Source organism: Neopelma chrysocephalum, unplaced genomic scaffold (genome assembly GCF_003984885.1).
Source record: "Neopelma chrysocephalum unplaced genomic scaffold, ASM398488v2 Primary Assembly neopelma1_24, whole genome shotgun sequence".
Taxonomy (NCBI): Eukaryota; Metazoa; Chordata; class Aves; order Passeriformes; family Pipridae; genus Neopelma; species Neopelma chrysocephalum.
In genome coordinates this window covers 17,415,715-17,434,079 of record NW_020897693.1, presented here as the reverse complement: position 1 = coordinate 17,434,079, position 18,365 = coordinate 17,415,715, and the positions used below count along the sequence as shown (strand labels likewise).

The 18,365-nt window shown below is 56.5% G+C and overlaps 1 protein-coding gene across 2 annotated transcripts in view; it reads left to right on the top strand.

Annotated features, from left to right (window-relative positions):
- Window positions 1–474: 474 nt before the first annotated feature.
- DGKZ (diacylglycerol kinase zeta) overlaps window positions 475–18,365 on the top strand; it is a 56,154-nt gene continuing 38,263 nt past the window's right edge. Inside the window, exons 1-2 of one of the 2 annotated variants that reach the window (XM_027705827.1) lie at window positions 475–1,627; window positions 1,664–4,925. In XM_027705827.1, the coding sequence (XP_027561628.1) occupies window positions 4,576–4,925 (350 nt within the window). In that variant the 5' untranslated portion in view covers window positions 475–1,627; window positions 1,664–4,575. Of the gene's footprint in view, window positions 1,628–1,663; window positions 4,926–11,903; window positions 12,128–18,365 lie in introns of those variants that run through there. The other variant, XM_027705835.1, reaches the window with a different exon arrangement.

Genomic DNA, 18,365 nt, shown 5'->3' with positions numbered 1-18,365 from the left:
AGGACTGACTCTGCCACAGCAGAAGGATGTGAGGCTTGGGGCTTGCAAAGGTCTCTTTTTGTGGATTACAATTTCTTTGTGGAGAGAGTAAAGCTGATGCCACGCTGTCGTGACAGGTCATTGAAGAGTGGCGGGTTAGACTGACTGCAGACTCCTGTAGAGCTCCCTTCCCCTGCACACCCACTGAGGCAAGAAAATGCCTGGCCTTGCCCTGCAGTTTGTGTCCTGGGCCAGAACCAGTTTTGATGTTTTCCCTGTTACACCTTGTCCAAAAGCAGCCTCCTATTCCTGCATCAGCATGATGCACCTTCCCCCACTGTGGGGTGGGGCTGCTCTCTGCACTCACCAGATTTCATCGGAGGGAGTGGCTCCTGCTTTGCTCACCCCTGTGAAACTTCACACAGCTCTTTAGGAATTGCCTTCCAGGGAGATTCTGGCGTGCACCCTTCATGCACACTGGAAAACAGGTGCAAGAGGGAAATTCTTAAAAGGATGAGTTCTCAGGCTTTGGTGCCTTATCACTGACGTGGCCAGAGCAACCAGAACCACCTTCCATCAGGAGAAAATTCACCTTCATCTTGACAAATCCTCCTAATTCTGCAGTCTACTAGATAATTCTGAGCTGCTCAAAGCAGGCACATTAGGATCTTTTGATCCCTGCTATGCCTCTTGAAATGCAGCCAGCCAATCACATCTACCAGTTTGGCTACAGCAGATAATTAGAGCAGAACAAGAGAATTAGCAAAGCAAGAGTCACCTTCTTTACAAGTCACCTTCAGCCTCACTCAGTTGTGCTTGGTCTGCTCCAAGTGCCTCCAGTCAAGCTTTGCCATGCCAAGATGGGCTTTTGCCCATTTAGGGTCACATTTCTAGGAAGCCTACGCACTCTCAACACTTACAACCCCTGAGCAAAGGAGCACTAACGGAACACGGACTTCGTTTTTCAGAGACAAATTATTCCTGACTGTTCTCTGTTACCAGGCCAATTGAAAAAAGAAAAAAAAAAGGAGAGAGAAAATAATTGGTTTTTGAGGCACGCCACTGCCAAGCAGGTCACTGGCAGTGCATAGTAGCAGCCTGGTGGGTATGTTTTGTTCATTACAGAAGTACAAGTCCTGTTAGGGATCTCAGGAGAGCATCCCCGCTCTCCAAGCCTGGCACGGTCCCTCTTGCTGTTCCCATTTGGGAGTGTGCTAGGGACTCACACGGACCCATCATGTGATCAGCAGGCTTTGGTCCCGCTGCCTGGCAAGGAGCCTGGGCTTTGGATGCCTTCTGGGGAGAATGGGGAGGTCACACCTCCTGATACTCCACAGGTACTGAAGGCTTGTTAATAGCAGTGGCGCCTGGATGGACACTGACCCAGCCTGCCTCAACAAATCTGTGTTGATTTTCTAACCTGGTGGCTGGAATGGGGCTTAGAGGTGAGCAGGGCAGAGGTTCCTCTTCTTCTGCCCAGGGGAGGAGACTGTACCTTCCCAGAGCTGTACTTACTAGAAATGCTGCTTCCTAGAAGGCTCACGGTCTGCCTGCAAAAAGGAAGGGGTCTGTATTGTAATACCAATATACCCTTGCACTGTTCCATGTGCCAACACAGAAGGAAACCCCTACCCAGGGCACAGGAGAGGTGCCCTCCTGCCTGTGCCCCAGGTAAGCAGGTGAGTGCCATGTAAACAGGTGACCTGGCTCAGCTGAAGGGTGCCTTGGGTGCCAGGAGGACAGGACTGACCCAACACAACTGCCCAGCCACATCGTCCCCAGGCAGCATCTGCCTGCTCTTCCCAGGTCCTGAAGGAGCTCCAAGTGAAGGGTGACCCCATTTGTGACAGACATGTGAAACGTCCTGTTGAGACAGGTGGGCAGAGACAGATGCAGAAGCCTGAGCAATCCTTTACATCCCCTCATGCAGGCATATCCTGCGATGTCTGCTCCAGACACACAAAATCTGGCCTGCCCTGCCTGCGTGACAGCTGTACAGTTTGGCATGCGGGTAGAAAGGGCCAGCTCCTCCCTGCAGAGGAGGTTTCTGTAGCACAGGATCAGCCCCCCTGGGAAGGCAGGAGATACCCACTGTCCAGGCCCTCTCTCAGCCTTGATCAAAGGCGCTGTGACCCCAGAGCTCTGCTGTGCCTGACTCTTGGGACATGTCCTGCAATAAGGGCCTCTGCTTCCCACTCTGAAGCTCCTTTCTTATGGCACCAACACATCCACCAGTGAGAAATGCTCTCCAGTCCTTCCCACCTGGAAGTCTGGAGCCTGCTCTCCCCCAGCTTTCAACTTGCATTCATCCCTTACTGGCCATCCCCTTCCTCAGCTTGGTGGCCTTTAACCATAAGGGATAAGACAGATGTTTGCCAAAATCTCTTGAGCACATGAGTGGACCTGCATCCCCAGTAGCTCCTCTGGGCAGCCTAGCTCTGTCCTACCCTGGCAGCTTGGCCAGCACAGGTGAAGGTGGCTCTCATAAGTCCATGGCAAAAGGGGCACCGCCCCAGGGGCAGGCAGGGAGGCATTGCCCCATGGGTGGTGAAAAGAACTGAGGTGCCACATGTCCCTCTGCACCAGCTGGGCACCTGCTGCTTCTCCCTTTCCACAGCCTGCTCCCAGCCTCTGCAGTGCCCATGGGCAGCAAGAGGACATGGAGCCAGCCATGCATCCATGCAGGGAGCACTGGCAAGCTCCCGGGCAGGTCTCTGTCCCAGCAAGAGTGGGTGAAGCTGCTTCCCCAGGGCCAGCTCTGCTCATCAGGGAGGGTTCAGCCAGCAGCACTCCAGCTTTAATGGGGAACAAAAGCCCTGTGGGGGCTGCAGGGGCTGAGTCACGCAGCAAGGAGGGTGTGGGGCTCCCTGCCAGTCACGGTTCTGTGGAGGAGTGGAATCGGGGGCTGCTGTGTCCCTTGGGAGGCGCAAATCCTCCGGCAGGAATAGAGAGGGGGAGATGTCATAGTTTCATTTAGGACCAGAAAAAGGTTAGGTAACTTGAATTGAAGGTGCCACTGGGCTGTGGTTCCCAGGGAAAGCCACAGCCCTTCTCCAGCCTCTGCTGCTTCCGAGTTTGGGATCAGGAATGGCATGGGAACGTGCTGTGCCACAGCACCCTGCAGCAGAGATGTCACAGGGCCACATGGAGGTGATGGGGAGTGCTGGCAAGATGAATGAGCTGCTTCTGACAACTCCCAAGGTAATACAACAGTCAGAGCACATTGAGGATGGGTTCCAGCTCCAGTCGTGCCAGACCTTCATGGGATGACACTGGGATTAGGGGTGATGGCAATGGGTTCTTGGTGTAATACATGACTGTCGGGCCCTGTCATGATGCAGGGGCTAGCTCTTATAGACCTGAAGTTCAAATTTTCCAGTGCCTAGCAGGTAAAGCCTCAGCATGTGAATCTGGGGCAGAACAAATCAGGCACATATGGGAGCTCTGTGGGGATTTCTCACCCCAGCTGGCATCCACAGCACTAGAGTGGGCAAGGCTGAGGCAGGCCATAACTGGGACTGTGATCACAAAGTTCAGTCCCAGCCCAGGACAAACAGACAATGCAACTCTCCTGATGGATGTGGGCAGAGAACTGAAGGGCCTTTCTACCTCTGGATGCCAAGACTGGAGAAAAAAATGCCTTGAATTAGGAAAAATCAGGGATAATGTGGCCTCCTAAATGGCAAGGAGCTGAGCCAGCTGGGAGGAGGGAGGCCATGCTACAGCCATACCTCTGCTTGGTTGAGTACCACTGCCCATTGTCAGGTACCCTGTGCCCAGAGAGGTCTCATCCATGTTGGATAATTGGACAAAACAACAGGTACTTTGCTCTGCTGGGGCTGCTGTCATGCAGTTTTCCAGGCTGCCTGACTTCACCTGATGGCAGGTCACGTTAAGACAAGTGGCTGAGACCCAGCTCCCTGAGCAGCCCTTGCAGGCAGGCAGATGCCAGCTAGACTGTGAGCAGAGAGGGGTGGCTGAGTGGTCACCCTCCTCTGCCTCCCCAGACTCCGAAGGGTTAAGTGCCAGTTTCGAGTGTCTCTAAGGTGACACCAGGCTGCCTGCACCGTGCAGCTCCCCGCAGCCCCCTCCCCATGCACACAGCACACACTCACGCTCACTTTCTGCTTTGTCTTTTGCGAGCTGCTGCAGTGCACAGGCACCTTACTCGCTGCCTATCTCTGCCTGCTGCTCCTGCTCGGCTGCTGCTGCTGGGGACGCTGAGGTGCGTGCCTGGAGAGGGACCCTCGCAAGAAGGCAACCCAAGCTCTCTTCCGCTTGCTGCAAGCATCGCTATCCCTGGACCGTGCTCTCTCCTAAGACCCCTTCTCCGGCGAGCGCTGTGTTTCCCACTCCCTCCCCGCTCCCCTCAGTGCCGGCACCTCCGAGAAGCAGCACCAGCGACTCCGTGTTTCTCTCAGATATTCCTCCGCTTCGGAGTGGCAGGGCAGCAGAGACAGCGTAAGGCTGAGCTGCTGTGCCTGAGCTGCCCAAGCTACTATCAAGAGGCTGATAAATACCACTGCAAAAAGTTGAACGCTGCTTTTTCTCGTGCTTGTGCTTCCTCAGGGAGTTAAGCCTCACTGGGATCGTCCCATGGCCCTGGGGAGGCAAAGCAGAGCAGCGCCGTGGGACTCTGTGGGGCAAGACCAGGCTGCCCAAGAAGTTTTGGAGGACTCCTCGCCTAGAGAGACACCTCACTTCACCATGGCTGAAGGTCCCGGGAGCTGGAGAGACTTCTCCCCTGCCAGGAACAATGGTGAGGTGGCCAGGGGGGCCACAGCAAGTCTCCAAGGAGCAGTAGATGCAGAGAGCACTGGGCAAGCACAGCGCTTGGGCCTCCACAGCATGGATCCAGCTTGGGAGGAGATGAGAGGGGCAGTGGCCGTGGCAGAGGTGGAGGAGCAGTTCCTGCAATTGGCCATCAGAAAGCAAGCCTCTTACAGGTAAGAACACCTTGGTCCCTAAGTGTCATGGCTGGGCTGGGGCACAGGAGTGCCCTGTCCCTGGGACATCTCCCTCCTATGGGGTCAGGGTTGGCTCTTCCCACTAACCACCAGCACCCTCTCACCAGAAACCATCTCAGCACAAAGACAAGGGAACCAGTTAGTCCCATCTCTCCCCATCCATGCAACAACCCCCTCTGCAGTGGCAGTCCCATTGTCACTTTTGCAGGTCCCCTTATTTTCCTTCTATCCAACTCCCTGTTCCCATTCTGGGGCTGTGATGTCTCCCAGGAGCAGTCTGTGCTCAAGAGCCTTCCATGAGCTCTGTCATGGGGCCATAGGCTGGAAGTTTTCCTCTTTCTCTGCAGCACCAGCTTTTTATTGTTCAGTGTATTGAATACAAGGGACTTCTCATAGCACCTGTTCTCCTTTTCCTCCTCTTCCCCAAGGCAAATGTCCCCTTACTTGATTCCCAGGTCCAGAAACCTTGATCCCACCTGGGGAAACTGAGCAGTGATACAGAGATGAAGGGCCTGAGATTAGGGCTTAGGCTATAAATGTGTTGTTTGGGGGCACCTTGCAGCAAGAGGAGATCTGTCCTGCTTTTTGGTGTGACTCTTCTGCCAGGACTGCTCTGCTTACCCACCTCTGCTATAGCCAAGCAAAGCTGGTGAAGGCAAAGAGTGGGTTTCATAGCTCTCAGAGAGCTTACAGCTTGTGGGAGCCACTGCCTGGTGACACTCAGGTGAGCTCCTATTCCAAATTCCAACCATAATGTCATAATCCTGCTTGGTCAGCATCTCCAGGACCTCAGCTCTACTCTTTCTGTCACAGTGAGAAAGGCCCAGTGTCCCACCCTCCCCTTTTTTTCACTAGGAGGGCGTTTAAGCCCTTCTACTATTTACTACCCCCAATCTTAGCAGAATGGCTTTTAGGTGTAATTGAGGAGAAATAATTCGATCCTGTATCTGCCCAGAGTAAATATGAGCACTTGCAGGACTGACCCTGGGTTACTGTGAGAGTCTGGGACTGAGTAGCCGGGAGAAGGCAGGAGCTGCCTCCTTACAGTTCTCCTGAGCTGGCTTGGCCGAGGGATCTCTCTGTGTCCTTCTGAGCTCCATGTCACCATGTCATGCCATGCTTAGCAAGTGCCACGTGGTTTACAAGCAGGTGGAAAACTGACATGGAGGATCTTGGTGCCACGCTCACTGCCATGGCGGACGGAGGCCGGATGGGCTCTCCTGCCTCTAGTCTGGGACTTGGGGACCCTGGGGTGCAAAGTTCCTCTGGGGAGGCAGATTTTGGGCAGGAGCTGTCAGTCACCCCCATCCGCACTCCCATGTGTACAGTAGCCCTTTTTCTCCTTTGCAAGGGCTGTGGTGCAAGCTGTGAAGAAATTGCTCTCTAATACTGCAGTAATGGGAACTAATAGGAAACTGTATTAGTGCCTGCAGAGCAGGAGGGGCCCCTGAGCTGACTCATCTCCAGCACTTGTTATTCCTGCTGTGGGTGACGAGCAGGAGCTGGGGTGGCAGAGATCTCCTTGAGGTGCCCTGGCTCCCCAGTCCTTGCCATGAGCTGGGGCAACATGCAGCTCTCATAGTCCTCATTCTGTACTTAGAGCTGCTCACTGAGGCTCTGCCCTGATGCCACCAAGGACGAGAAATTACTGTGCCAAGCAGAGAGGGCAGAGCAGGCTTTTCTTCTCTTAGCTGTCTTCCTCCAGATGTGCACAGTTTTGCGAATGGATTAGCCAGCTGCAATTTTCCAGCCTCCCCAGGGGAGGAAAGGGACCATATTGCAACCTAATTTGATCAGCCTGAATATGCTCCAGAATTGTCTAAGGTTGCTGGGGATTGTTTACATCCTACCCATGCCACCCCAGCCACCCAAAGCAGGTGGCTCTGTTGACATGCTCCAGCCTGCGCTGCCCTTACACAAAGCACCTCTGTTCTACTCAACCCTCACTAGGGATCTCTTTGCAAGAGACTTTGCTCCATTCAGTGCAGGCTTTGCAGAAGAGAGGATTCTGGGGGGTTGGAGGGAATGCTGCAGCTATCTGCAGGCCATCAGCGAAGGAGGAAATGGTGCTTGGGATGAGTTGCTTCCTCTACCCTGTGTTTTGGGCAGCCAAGTGAAGGGAAGGAGAAATGGGAGAGGAAGAGTCTGGGGTGGAAGATCTGCTTGTGCTGTCCTGTGAAACCCATGGAGGTTTGGGTCTGGCCAACTTTCCATCAGGTGCCCCTCCTGCAGCATGAGAAGCTTTGGGGGGCTGACAGAAATCCCTTTGCTGTGCTCTCTGGATCTGGAGACACTTACTGAACCCTGGTACAGACTTTGGAGGAGCTCCTCTGTGGGCTGCGGGCATTACAGGTGTCCTCAATGTTAAGAGAAGGTTGGAGGCCTCAGTCCTCTTGCTGCCAACCTGCCTGCTCCTGCTGGGACCCATTAGTCATCACAAGGGGCAGGCGGCATAAGCTGCTATATAAAGGTTTTGAAATGAGCAGAAATGATATTAATCCCATGGAAATAAAGTTCCTTCCATAAATAGCTACCACGGTGTATGGAGGCGCCTTGGGCGGGTAGAAGAGAGCTCAGCACTCAGGTTATATTTAGGGCTTTGAGTAGCAGTTTCGTGCCAAACTTATTAATGATGCTGGCTTGTGCACCAGATTTGCACATTCTGGGACAATGTTCCCAATAGGGAGGTGCTTCTGCTACACCAGAAGGACCCAATGCCCTCTGTCACTGCAGCAAACCCGGAGCAAGCACCAAGGCTTTGTGCCTCACCCCTTGGAGAGTAACTTCTGCCAATGGGATTCCAAAGTCAGCTCCTCCTTCCCTTGAGTGTCTCCACCAAGGTTTTGTCATGGGGCAGGATCATCTCTAGCTTGAGAGCGAGGCAGCTTTGGTGGCAATAAGGCAAGTTACAGGCTGGAAGAACTTTGCTGAAGGGAAAACCCTGTGACGTGGGTCCAGGGAGGCCCGGGACAGGTGCTGGTGGGCCGCAGCAGCACCCTCCAACCTCTCCTAAGCAGTTCTGAGCTCTCTCTCAATTTCCTTACTTTCTCAGCTGCTTTCAGGGTGATGCTTGCAGCAGTATCCTTTGTCACCGCCACTGCTCCCAGCAACCAGGACCAAAGGGGTGTTTACCCAGAAAGGAAATCACAAGCGCACAAAAGCTCCTGCACGGGCTCCCCGCAGGCTACGCTGCACGTCCCCTGCCCCATAGATATGCAGGGTGTCAGACAAGTGCCCTTCTGCTCTTAGCCACCTCCAAAGGTAGAATCTGGACCGGCCCACGCCACACAGGGCTCCTCATGGCGTGGGCTGGGCATCTCTGGCAGGAGGAAGAGGGGGTCCTGTGTCCCTCTGTGCCCCCCAGCCTAGCATTAGCCCCTGAAGAGCAAAGAGGGGTATCAACTTGCCAGCTCTCATCCCTACTAGGGAGATGTGGGGCACCTCGGCTGCTCGGCACAGTCCCCGGGCTGGCAGATAGGACACAGCTCACAGGCTGTTCTGTGCCAGGGAGCTAAATATAGCCCGGAGAGCAGAGCAGAGGGGGCTACTTTGTAATGTAAATAGCAAGGGAGCTTGGTCAGAGGGCAGGCAAGGACAGAGGGGAGAGCTGGCAGGGGCTGCTGGAGAAAGGGAGGTAGGAGCACTGAGGGGCCCAGGGGAAGCCAGTTGCAACTCTCTGCTGTCTTCTCTTCTGTCTGCCTTCATATCTGCCTGGACTCGGGTATTTGTGAAGTCCCAGAACAGCCTGGGCAGGGCAGGGGTTGGGGAGGAAGGAAAGGAGAGCCTTCTCCTTCTGCAGGGAGAAAGGGGCAGAGAGGGGATCTCCTTCCTCTAAGTCCTGCCTGCTGGCCTTTTAATCGTGTTAGCCTGGCTCTGCAGAGCAGCATAATCAAATTCCCATTCATTTCCAGCAAGCCGAGCCTGCTCCGCTCTGACAGAGACATCTGTCTCTGCATCCCTCTGTGCAGTCGGGGAAAGGAGATGGCTGGCACAGTTGGAGGAAAGTGCTGATTTAAGCTAACCCAAGACCCTGCTGCTGCCAGAGGGGATACTTCTGTCCTCTCTCCTGCTGTGGTTTTTCCACATCAGGCAAGCCAGGTTAGCTCCCTGAGGCAGAAGATGACACCAAGTTAGCCTCCCCTGGTTGTCCCCATAGCCACAGCTGCAGCTTTCCATACAGTGGGGGTGTGCAGAGGGGCTGTGGAGTGGGACTCCCCAAGAGCAGGCCAGTCAGGAGGTTAGGGGCAATGCCAGACTGCATCCAAACACTCCTACATGGGGAGAGCTGGGATCCCTGAACCAAGGGACATCCCTTCCCTTGGCCACCCCTTGATCCCAGTTAACGATAAATCCCACAGGCAGGTATCCTGTTGAGTTTGGGTGAAGCAGGCAGCTTAATCTTTTCTGTACCAGGGGCTGCACGACTAGTACAGAGACAAGGGTGCTGGTTCACAAAATCACCCAGCACAGTGACCTCCATCCCAAGAACAGCCAGAACTGGCCTTTGTAGGGGATCCTCCACAGTTTTGCACCAAGCCCAAGGGACAGAACTGTGGAAGGACATACAGATACAGCACAGAGAGGATGGTGCAAGTCCCAGGGCAGGGCATGTTACTTCTCAGACAGCCTCACCAAGCGCTGGTGCTCCTGGGTAAGAGGGCTAGATGTCAATGCCATGAGACAAAGCACAGAACATAAAGCGGAAAAGTCCGCAGGCAGGGAGCAAATGCACCTAACCCATCACGGCATGCAAACAGAGGGGATGATGAACCCTTTCCGTGATAACAAAACCCCTCCCTGATCTCTGAGCTGGAGTTAGGCATCCAGGACCTGTCTTTTCCTCTCTCTGTACACCAATTAGCACAGATTGTGTTCAGTTTCAGAGCTTGCCTGGTGAGATCAAGGTCTGCTGATGTTTCTTTTTTTTCTTTTGATGATAGAGGTTAAAGCAAGACCACGTGCCCCTTTAGAAACGCCATCCGTGCAGGCTGCCAGGACCAGCTTTGCTTGTGTGTTTTTCTCTGGCTCACCGAAGCTGTCCACAGACCCCCTTGAAGCTCTCCTGGGGCCAGATTAGATCAAGTAGCATCTGGTTGTGAAGAGCCGGAGTTCTTGGGGGTGGGGACAGGCTGGGTCTGCAGGCTCATGCTGTGTCCCCTCAGACTGGGGGATGGATGATGGATGTCAGGGCGTCTCTCCTCTCTCTGAAGGCTGGCTGGGAGCCTCCTGGATGGTTCTGCTTTCCACAGTGCCCATCCCTGGTTTACCCAGGTGTTTTTTCAACAAACTCCAGTGCAAAGTGAGCCGATGCTCATGGCTGGAGGGTGTTTTCAGACCCACTGCGTAGAGAGGATGCACACACCCAGGGGTTGTGAGTGCTGTGGTGCGGTGAAGGGTTGTGCATGGCACAGGGTGGGTGGTCGGAGGACTTGCCACTGCCATGGCCCAGTTTGCATGGTGGTGCTGGTGCAGCTTTAGGAGAGCGGGCTGTCTCAAGTATGGGGGCATTCAAAGAGCCACCCAGCAAGGGAGGTGCGGCTCCTCAGCACGCAGCCTGGCGTGCCAGGGCGTGCTCCTGCTTGCTGAGGGTGCGCGCAAAGCTTCACTGGAGAGGACCCAGCAGAGGAGGTGGCCGGCGCCGTGGGAAGAGTGCGGCGCAGTCGGCTACGATGACAGCCGCCCTCACACTTCCAGGAAGTGCAGAGAGAGGAACGAGGTGGAGGGTGCAAACAAAGCCGAGGCCCCAGGCGGGCGGCCGTAGCGGAGCACAGTCAGGGACCTGCCCTCGGGATGACTCCGGAAAGCAGCTGCCGGGGGAGGAAGAGCGAGAGTGAACCCCGGGCTGGCTGAGTGCATCAGCTCGTGGTGCGGCAGATGTGGCGGCATCGCTCCTGGGACGTTCCCCAGAGCCCTCCGGGGGACGTAGATACGAGGTACCCACCGAGCTGGGCTCTACCGTCTTCCTCTTACTCTTGGGGGACTGAGGTGCTGTGGCTGGCGCTGACAGCCCATGCTTCAGGGGTTGGGGGAAAGGCTTCCCGTGCTTGCCTGGTGCCTCACCAGCAATCCCCTCCTCCTCTCCTAGTGCCAGCGCTGGGCTTGCGCAGCACAACCTCCTAGCCAGGATGTCTGAGAGCCGTGCGGGTGCTTTCGACGCCCAGTCTGTGAGCACTGAGCCAGTGGGACTTTGCTTGGGCCGTCAGGCTCCTGGGGAGCTGGAAAGTGTGTCCCCATCCCCACCAGCCCTCCTGGGAACAGCTGGTGCTCGAAGTTTCCAGTGGGACCTGCCCCAGGGTACTGATGGTCAGCAGAAGCACCGTGCGGCGGGCAGACAGGGCCCTGCCCAGGCAGCTCCCGCAGCCCTGGCTTTCAGCCTGGCTCCACACCCCTGGGAAGCGGTGAAGCTGCCATTGCGGCCGGCACATTTTCCATGCAAAGGAGGGCTGGGAGAGCCGCTCCTTGCCTAGACTGACAGCCATGTCGAGCAGGCCAGCCCCTGCCCACCGAGCCGGCGGCTGGATGGCCAAGGTGCCCCTGGATTCAGGGAGAAGAGGGGCAGGCGCTCGCCGGGCTGAGTAAGAGCAAGGCCGGCGGTGGCTCCCCGTCCCCGGAGAGGGCGGTGGCGGGGCTGTTGGCTCCGTCCCCCCGTCCGGTGGTGAACAATGGGAGGCGGAGACGGAGGGAGGCTCCGCTCCTGCCGCCAAGCCTTTTCCCGAGCGCGGGGCGGTGGCGGGGCCGACACGCGGCTTCCTGAGCTGGCGGCGCCGGGCGCGGAGCCACGGGGACGGACCCCGCCGCCAGCCCCGCTCCCGGCAGGCGGCGCTGACGGCGCGATCGCCGGTACACGGCGACACTTCCTGCCCGGCCGCCCTCCCGCGGCCCCGGCGGGGCGGGAGCCGGGCCGGCCGCGCCCCCTGCCCGCCCCCGCTGCCCTCCCCTGGCGCGGCACCGCGGTAGCGGCGGCGCCGAGCCCCGAGCCCGGCCATGGAGGCGGCTCGGCCCCCGCCGCCCGGCGGTTCGCCCTCCGCCGCCGCCTCCTCCGAGACCGCCGCCGCCGCCACAGCCGCCTCCTCCGGAGCGTCGGGCGGCGCCGAGCCCGAGTGGGGGCCGCCGCCGCCGGCTCCGCTGGGCCGCCGGCACAGCAACAAGCGCTTCACTGGCCTCAAACTCTTCGGACGCAGGTGAGCACCGGGCGGGGCGAGCTGCGGGACCGTGGGTGCCGCCGGGCGGGCGGGCTCCGGGTGGCGCCTAACTCGCGCCCCGGCACCTGGCGGCGGAGCGGGGCCGGAGCGGGCCAAGCTCCCGGGCAAGGGCTGGCTGCGGGCGGCTGGAGCATCCGGAACGGAGGCGGCGGAGCAGCGGCTCCCGGCGAGCCTCCCGCCGCCGGACTGCCGTGAGCAGCCGCCGCACCAGGCCCGGCCGAGCGCACGCGGGGGATGCGGCGCACGGTGTGGGGATGGAGCGGGACGAGGTTGCGTTTTCCTCCTTTCGAGCTCTTGGCATGAGCAATGAGAAGTTGGGGAGCATCCCCCTCGCTGCGCTTGCTGTCCTCCCCGTGGAGTCGGAGCCTCATCTCCGCGTGATTCGCTTCCCCTCGCCCAGATCTGCCTGTCTCCATCCCCGCGCGCCCGTCCCGTGTTTCGCCTGAGTGGCAGTCCTGCCGCGCCGCGCGATGGCTGTGCTGGTCCCGTGCTGCCGGCTGGGATCCCGGCTTCGCATGCTTCCTTCCCAGAGCCAGCTGGGCTCCACGCGCCTCCCTCAGCCTCACTGTTGGCCTCATGGGATTTGGGGGATTCTTGGACCGTGTAAGCGAAGGGGTGCCCCTGCCAATCTGTGAAAACACTGAATAACTGAGGTCTGAAGGGCCCTCTGGAGATCACCTGGTCTACCCTGCCGCCTCGAAGCAGGGTCAAATTTGATCAGGCTGCTGATCTTGAGTTTTGAATGTCGCCAGCGTGGAGGGAGCACAGCTTCTGTGGACACCTGCTCCCATGGTTCAGCTCCTTGGGAATTTAATTCCTCTGGTAAATATTCAGTTTCCCTTGTTACAGCCTGTGTCTCTTCTCTCTCAGGTTGTCACTGTTCACCTCTGGGCAGCATCTGGCTCAGTCTTCTCTGTATCTTCCCATCAGGTTGCTGAAGACGGTATTAATATTCCCCCTTGAACTTCTCTTCTGCAGGCCAAACCGCCCCCATTATTTCTTCTTCTCTTTGTATCTGATAACTCCTACCCTAAGCCATCTTGGTGGCCCTGTGACAAACTTGCCGGAACAGCTGAAGCAGGATGCAGTGCACCTGGGTGTTGTCACAGGTGCTGAATGGAGGGGAAGGCCCCAATTTGAACCTCCACAGCCAAGCTGGAACTGGGAGTGGATGGCTTGCAAGGTCACTCTGCCACAGAGCAGTGTTCTCCTCTGAACTGGTTTCAGAGCTATTGGCAGTGGCTTCCTTGAGCTCCTGGCAGTCTCTGGCCTGTCCCCAATACTGCATGGCATCTCTTTCTGACTCCCAGGGGTTCAGGCTGCCGTTACCACGTATATCAGAGCTGAGGGGAAGTTCTCCACATGTGAACAACCTTTGGCAGTGTGGACAGATGGGAGAGATGCAAAGTGGGACAGGCAGGAGGTGCTGAGCTGGAGGAGGCAGCAGGCCCTCCAAGATGGCTGGAAATGCCCATTGGGTTGTTTGGTGATACTTCTCTTGCTCTTCTACTGCTGATGGAGGGACCCAGTTCCTTCTGGCTCAGGGTGATGAATGCAGCACCTGGAGCTGCAGGGTAGTGAGGAGAGATTCTCACGGACCTCTGAGATTGAAGGGGCTCCTACGCATGCCTGTGGGAGGTAGACTCGATGGGAACTCATGCAGGATAATTGGCTGCACGCCACTAAATTCATACCCACCTAAGCATTGGAGCAGACAATGGCTTGAAGTTTCTTCACTTCCTCTGAGGGAATTACTGGGGAAGGCTGTGCTGCACTTCCTTTTGTCAAGAAGTACAACCACCCCCTAACCCTCAAATGTTTTCCAACAGCCATCAGTGAGGAATTTTGCACCCCTTTCTATTCTGAGCTTTACCTCGAACATATGTAGCTGGGTCTAGAGGAAGCTTTGGCGATGGGCAGGAACTTGCTCCCTGGCAGTGATGGGTCTCTGGAGAGCGCTGGCTTCAAGGAGAGAAGTCTCCCGAGGTGGGCATGCACTACTGGGCTCTGCCTGCAGCTACACTGGGAGGCATGACCGGGAGGACAGGGGTCCACAAAATGGCAAGAGAGCCTGTCTCATCCTGAGGGCAGATGAGCCCTGAGGGGATTTGAAGCAACAGAGGAGTGAGCCCCCAAGCTCTGGCCTCTGGTGGTACGTTAGTCCCGTGTTTTGCAAGAAGGCTTATTTCTGTACCTTGTAATTGCCTTACAGGAGGGTGGAGTAATTGGCTCTAGAGCCGACAGAGACAAGTGCACAATACATGCATCCGGGCCATGGATGGGTAATTCTTTTAATTGGGCTGATAAAGAGATTGAGGCTGATCAGATAATAGGTGGTTAGGATTAAATTGCCTTTGTAGGTGCCCCATTTCTTGTGCTGTGAGTGAACAGCACAGTTTACCCTTTCCAGGGGGGAACTGGGGAAGGAGTGTGAATACTGGGAACAAAGCCTGTTTCTTGTTCTCCCCCATCCCGGAGAGGTGGGATACTGAAATGGGTCTTTCCTGTGGGCTTCCTGTAACACATTCCCCTTCAAAGGAGGTATGTGTAATGGCTGGGTCTGGCGTGACAGCATAAGCAGGGAGTGTAGCCATCAGTGGGGCAAATTGGCAGATGGTTGTCCAGCAGGGAGCAGGGGACCAAGATTTTGGCTGTGACCCTTTGGCAGGCTTGGTGCTGGGGCCTGCACGTGAGCTTGGGGGTGCCTGCCATTGCCCCAGGGAAGGTCTGTGGGTGGCACAGCCTGTGGCTAAACGGCACTCAAGAAACTGAACCGAGCACCCGCCTACATGTTTCTGGGGCGTTGCTTGTCGCTGTCTTTCTTGCAGCTTGATGCTTGTGCCTGTGTGAAAGCTGGGGATGATGTGCCACTGAGACAGCAGTGCAGCCTTCCCCATCCCTACCGTGTGGGGGTACCCTCAAACTTGCTGGCCTGTGGGCCTGCTTTCCTCTGTGCAGGTGCAGTAGAGGGACTGTGCAGTGGGGTAAGCACTAGGCACCCTGGGGGAAGACCAGACATGGGGAGAGTCCTGAAGTTTGTGCTCTGCATGCTGTCAGGCTGAGAGCAGTGCTTCCCTCGGGATAGGCTTTTTCACAACTTACCTTGCTGCCAGCTAGCTGTTGAGCAATCATCTTCCTGCTCCTCCTCCATGCATGCAGATTTTGTCTCTAGTTCTGAAACCCTCCTACTCTCTGTCCTGTTTACAGGTGTTGAGTAGCATTTAGTTGGGCCCAGGCCAGTGTCACCTGTGGGAATCCCCAGCTGTCTCCTGCAGTGACACTTGGGCTTGTTTGCCGGGCAGATGGGATGTGCTGGGAGAGTTGTTTCCGCTGCTGTGTTTGCTCTGTGATCTCTGCTCAGGGCCTGACCTCCTGTGGGGCACCTCAGGGACTTTTTATCTCACTGGGGGGGGAAAAAGTAAAGCACTAGGCACCCTGAGCAGCTGTGGCTGTTGGCAGCCAATGCAGCCTCCCAGTGGAGTCAGGCTGGGGCGGCCACCAGCTCATAGTGGGGCTGTGGGATAGGGCAGGGAAGGATCAGAGTGTGGTGGGTCTGGCTGCTTCCAGAGACTCGGATCCTCCCTGCTGTGGTCCCTGCCTGCCACCTGCCTTGTCTCACCAGTTTCTGGCAACCACTGGCAGCTTTGCTGCCCTCCCAAGATCAGAGCGGGGGCTGCCACAGTGACGTGTGCCTGCGCTGGAGAAGGTGTCAGGACCTTTAATCATAGAATCATAGAATGGTTTACGTTGGAAGGGACTTTTAAGATCATCCAATTCCCCCCCCCATAGGCAGGGACACCTTCCACTAATCTTCTTAGGAGTTGGACCATCCTTTCCAGGAAACCCGGTAATCTCCTCAAGGGGCTGAGAGAAGGGAGGATGATGGACCTCTTTCCTACTTTGAGCGAAAACAGTGGGAAGAGAGTCAGGCACTGGGAAGCAGGCACAGGTCTTTGCAAGGAGACAGTGTTGAGAGAGGAGCGGCAAAGCCATGAGAGGCAAGCAGGGAGAGTCTGGGAGCTGTTTTTTTGTGTGGGTCCCCTTGGAGAATAAGGAGATGCTCGTAAGGGGAGGCCAGCCCACTGCTATGGGGGCGATGCTGTCATGAAAGGCAGCCAGGCAGCCTGAGCTCTGGCAGGTAGTGGGAGATACAGTGTAGGATTTCTTTCACTCATCATCGTGCTGTGCCTGGGGAGCAGACAGTCTTCCCAGAGACTTGGCAAAGCCTTTAAATTGAACTTGCAGCTCTGGTCTTGGTGGAGCTCAGGTGAGTCCGTGAGCTGAAGCTCCTGAGTTATCTCTCAGCCACTCATTTGCTTGCTTGTTGGTTCTTTAAACCAGTGCTGACTTTGAGATGCTGAGCTCAAGAGCAGAGCTAGGGCTGCAGGCTGAGGACCCTTGACCCTTGGGCCCATAAACAGTCTTTTTTTGGAAGAGATGAGGGCTGGCAGGAGGTGAATGGCTTCTGCTGGAGACATTTAGAGGTAGGGACTCTGGTGCAGGTCTGACTCAGGGTCATGGAGAAGATGGAGAAATAGGGGAAACCTGTCCTGCTGGTTCTTGAGCTGGCACCAGGCTCCGGTGGAATAAGTGGCTTTTTCTTTGCGATCCCGAATTTGAGAGCTTTCCCTTGACCAGCTCTCCAGTATTATGAAAGTAATAGCCTGTGTTTCTGGTGCAACTTGCAGAGCCGGCAGCAGCTGCAGTCTCTCTGAGAGTTGGGAGGCTTTCTTCTCCTTCCCATCAGGACACCAAGTGGAGAGTGAAGCTCTGCCAAGGCAAGCAAGGAGGCTGCGCTGGCCAGGCCAGTGCCCAGTGGGGATGGAGTCCTCCTGTCCACACTGGATGTGAATTAGACACGGTACTGTTCTCCTGCTGCCTTCGGTTTAGGGGTTGATGCCTGAGGGTGTTAGTTTTGTATTTAACTGTGAGGTCTTCCCCCAGAAGAAACTCTTCCTTATTGTGCCAGGATGAGGAACTGAGAGGATCTCTTCCCAGTCCTTGCTGTCCCAGACAGTAAGAGTTAATGGGCCTCCTGCCTCAGCCCTGCCTGCCGGGCAGGTTGTTCTGTCTAGGTTAGACTGCCAGTTCCAGTTTCTGCCTGTGACCATTGCTCCCACACTTGGAAAGTGCCTGCCTGAGCTTTGCCCATCTCATGGCTGTCAGCCCTTCCCAGTGGCTCAGGGCCTGGGGAAATGAGCTAAGCATGCCCCATCTTGGAGAAGCTCTGCCCAGCTGTGAGAACTGGGAACCTGTCTCTGGGGAGACTGGGGGTTGCTGCCCAAGATGTGGGTACGGGGTGGTAGTTATGTGACACTGGTGTGGGAAACCCTACTCTGGGAGGGCTGCCCAGGCAGTACTGCAGGATGCTGGCTCATGGCAGGCTGCAGTCCCAGCCCCACAGAGGGGCACCCAGCCAGAGAGGCATGAAAATCCCACGCAGCGCCAATAGGAAAGAGCTTGGTGTTCACACTTTCCATCACTCTGCTCACACCATCTCCCTTTCCCTGCTTGCCAGCTGCATCTTGGCTCTTTGTAGGGCTGGAACAGCCACGGCTCCAACACATGCTATGGCTTTGTGGAGAGTCACGTGTCCCACTGGCTGGCTGGTCCAGAAGTTAGGGCAACTAACACAGAGCCTTCTTGCAGAAAGTTTTCCTCTCATTTGGATGCAGCTTGGCTTCCACAGAAAATGTGGGTGCCGGAACAGTCCGTCCCTCGCTTGCCGTTGGCAACCCAGGTGTGGATCTGGAGCCAGAGAGCAGGGAAACTCCTTGCTGCCTGCTCCCCCCGGCTGTGGAGGGTCCCACCTCCACTCTAGGGCAGGACTTAACAACAGGATGAGGATAGAGAGTCACGGAGTACCTAAGACAGCTCAGTCTCCTCCTGAGCTCCCAGCCTCCAGGCATGGCCTGTAGCCATCCCAGAGAGGGAGGAGGGGGCCATGCAGCCGGCCACATGCTTGCCCCTCCATGGGAAAGTTCCCACTCGGTCAGATTATTTGTATCTCGTCCTGCCTTGACACCCTGGCCCTGGCCAGGAGCCTCTCAGATCCAGCACTAAGCCTCTTACCGCCCAAGCCTGAGGTCACCACACAAGGGAACATGGCGTGGGGCACTCTGGCAGCAGGCGCATGGCAGCTACTGCTGCTGAAATGTGGCGGGGGGTGAGGGGGAGGAGTGTTTTCTGCAGGGATTTTGCACCCATTGGAGGCTGG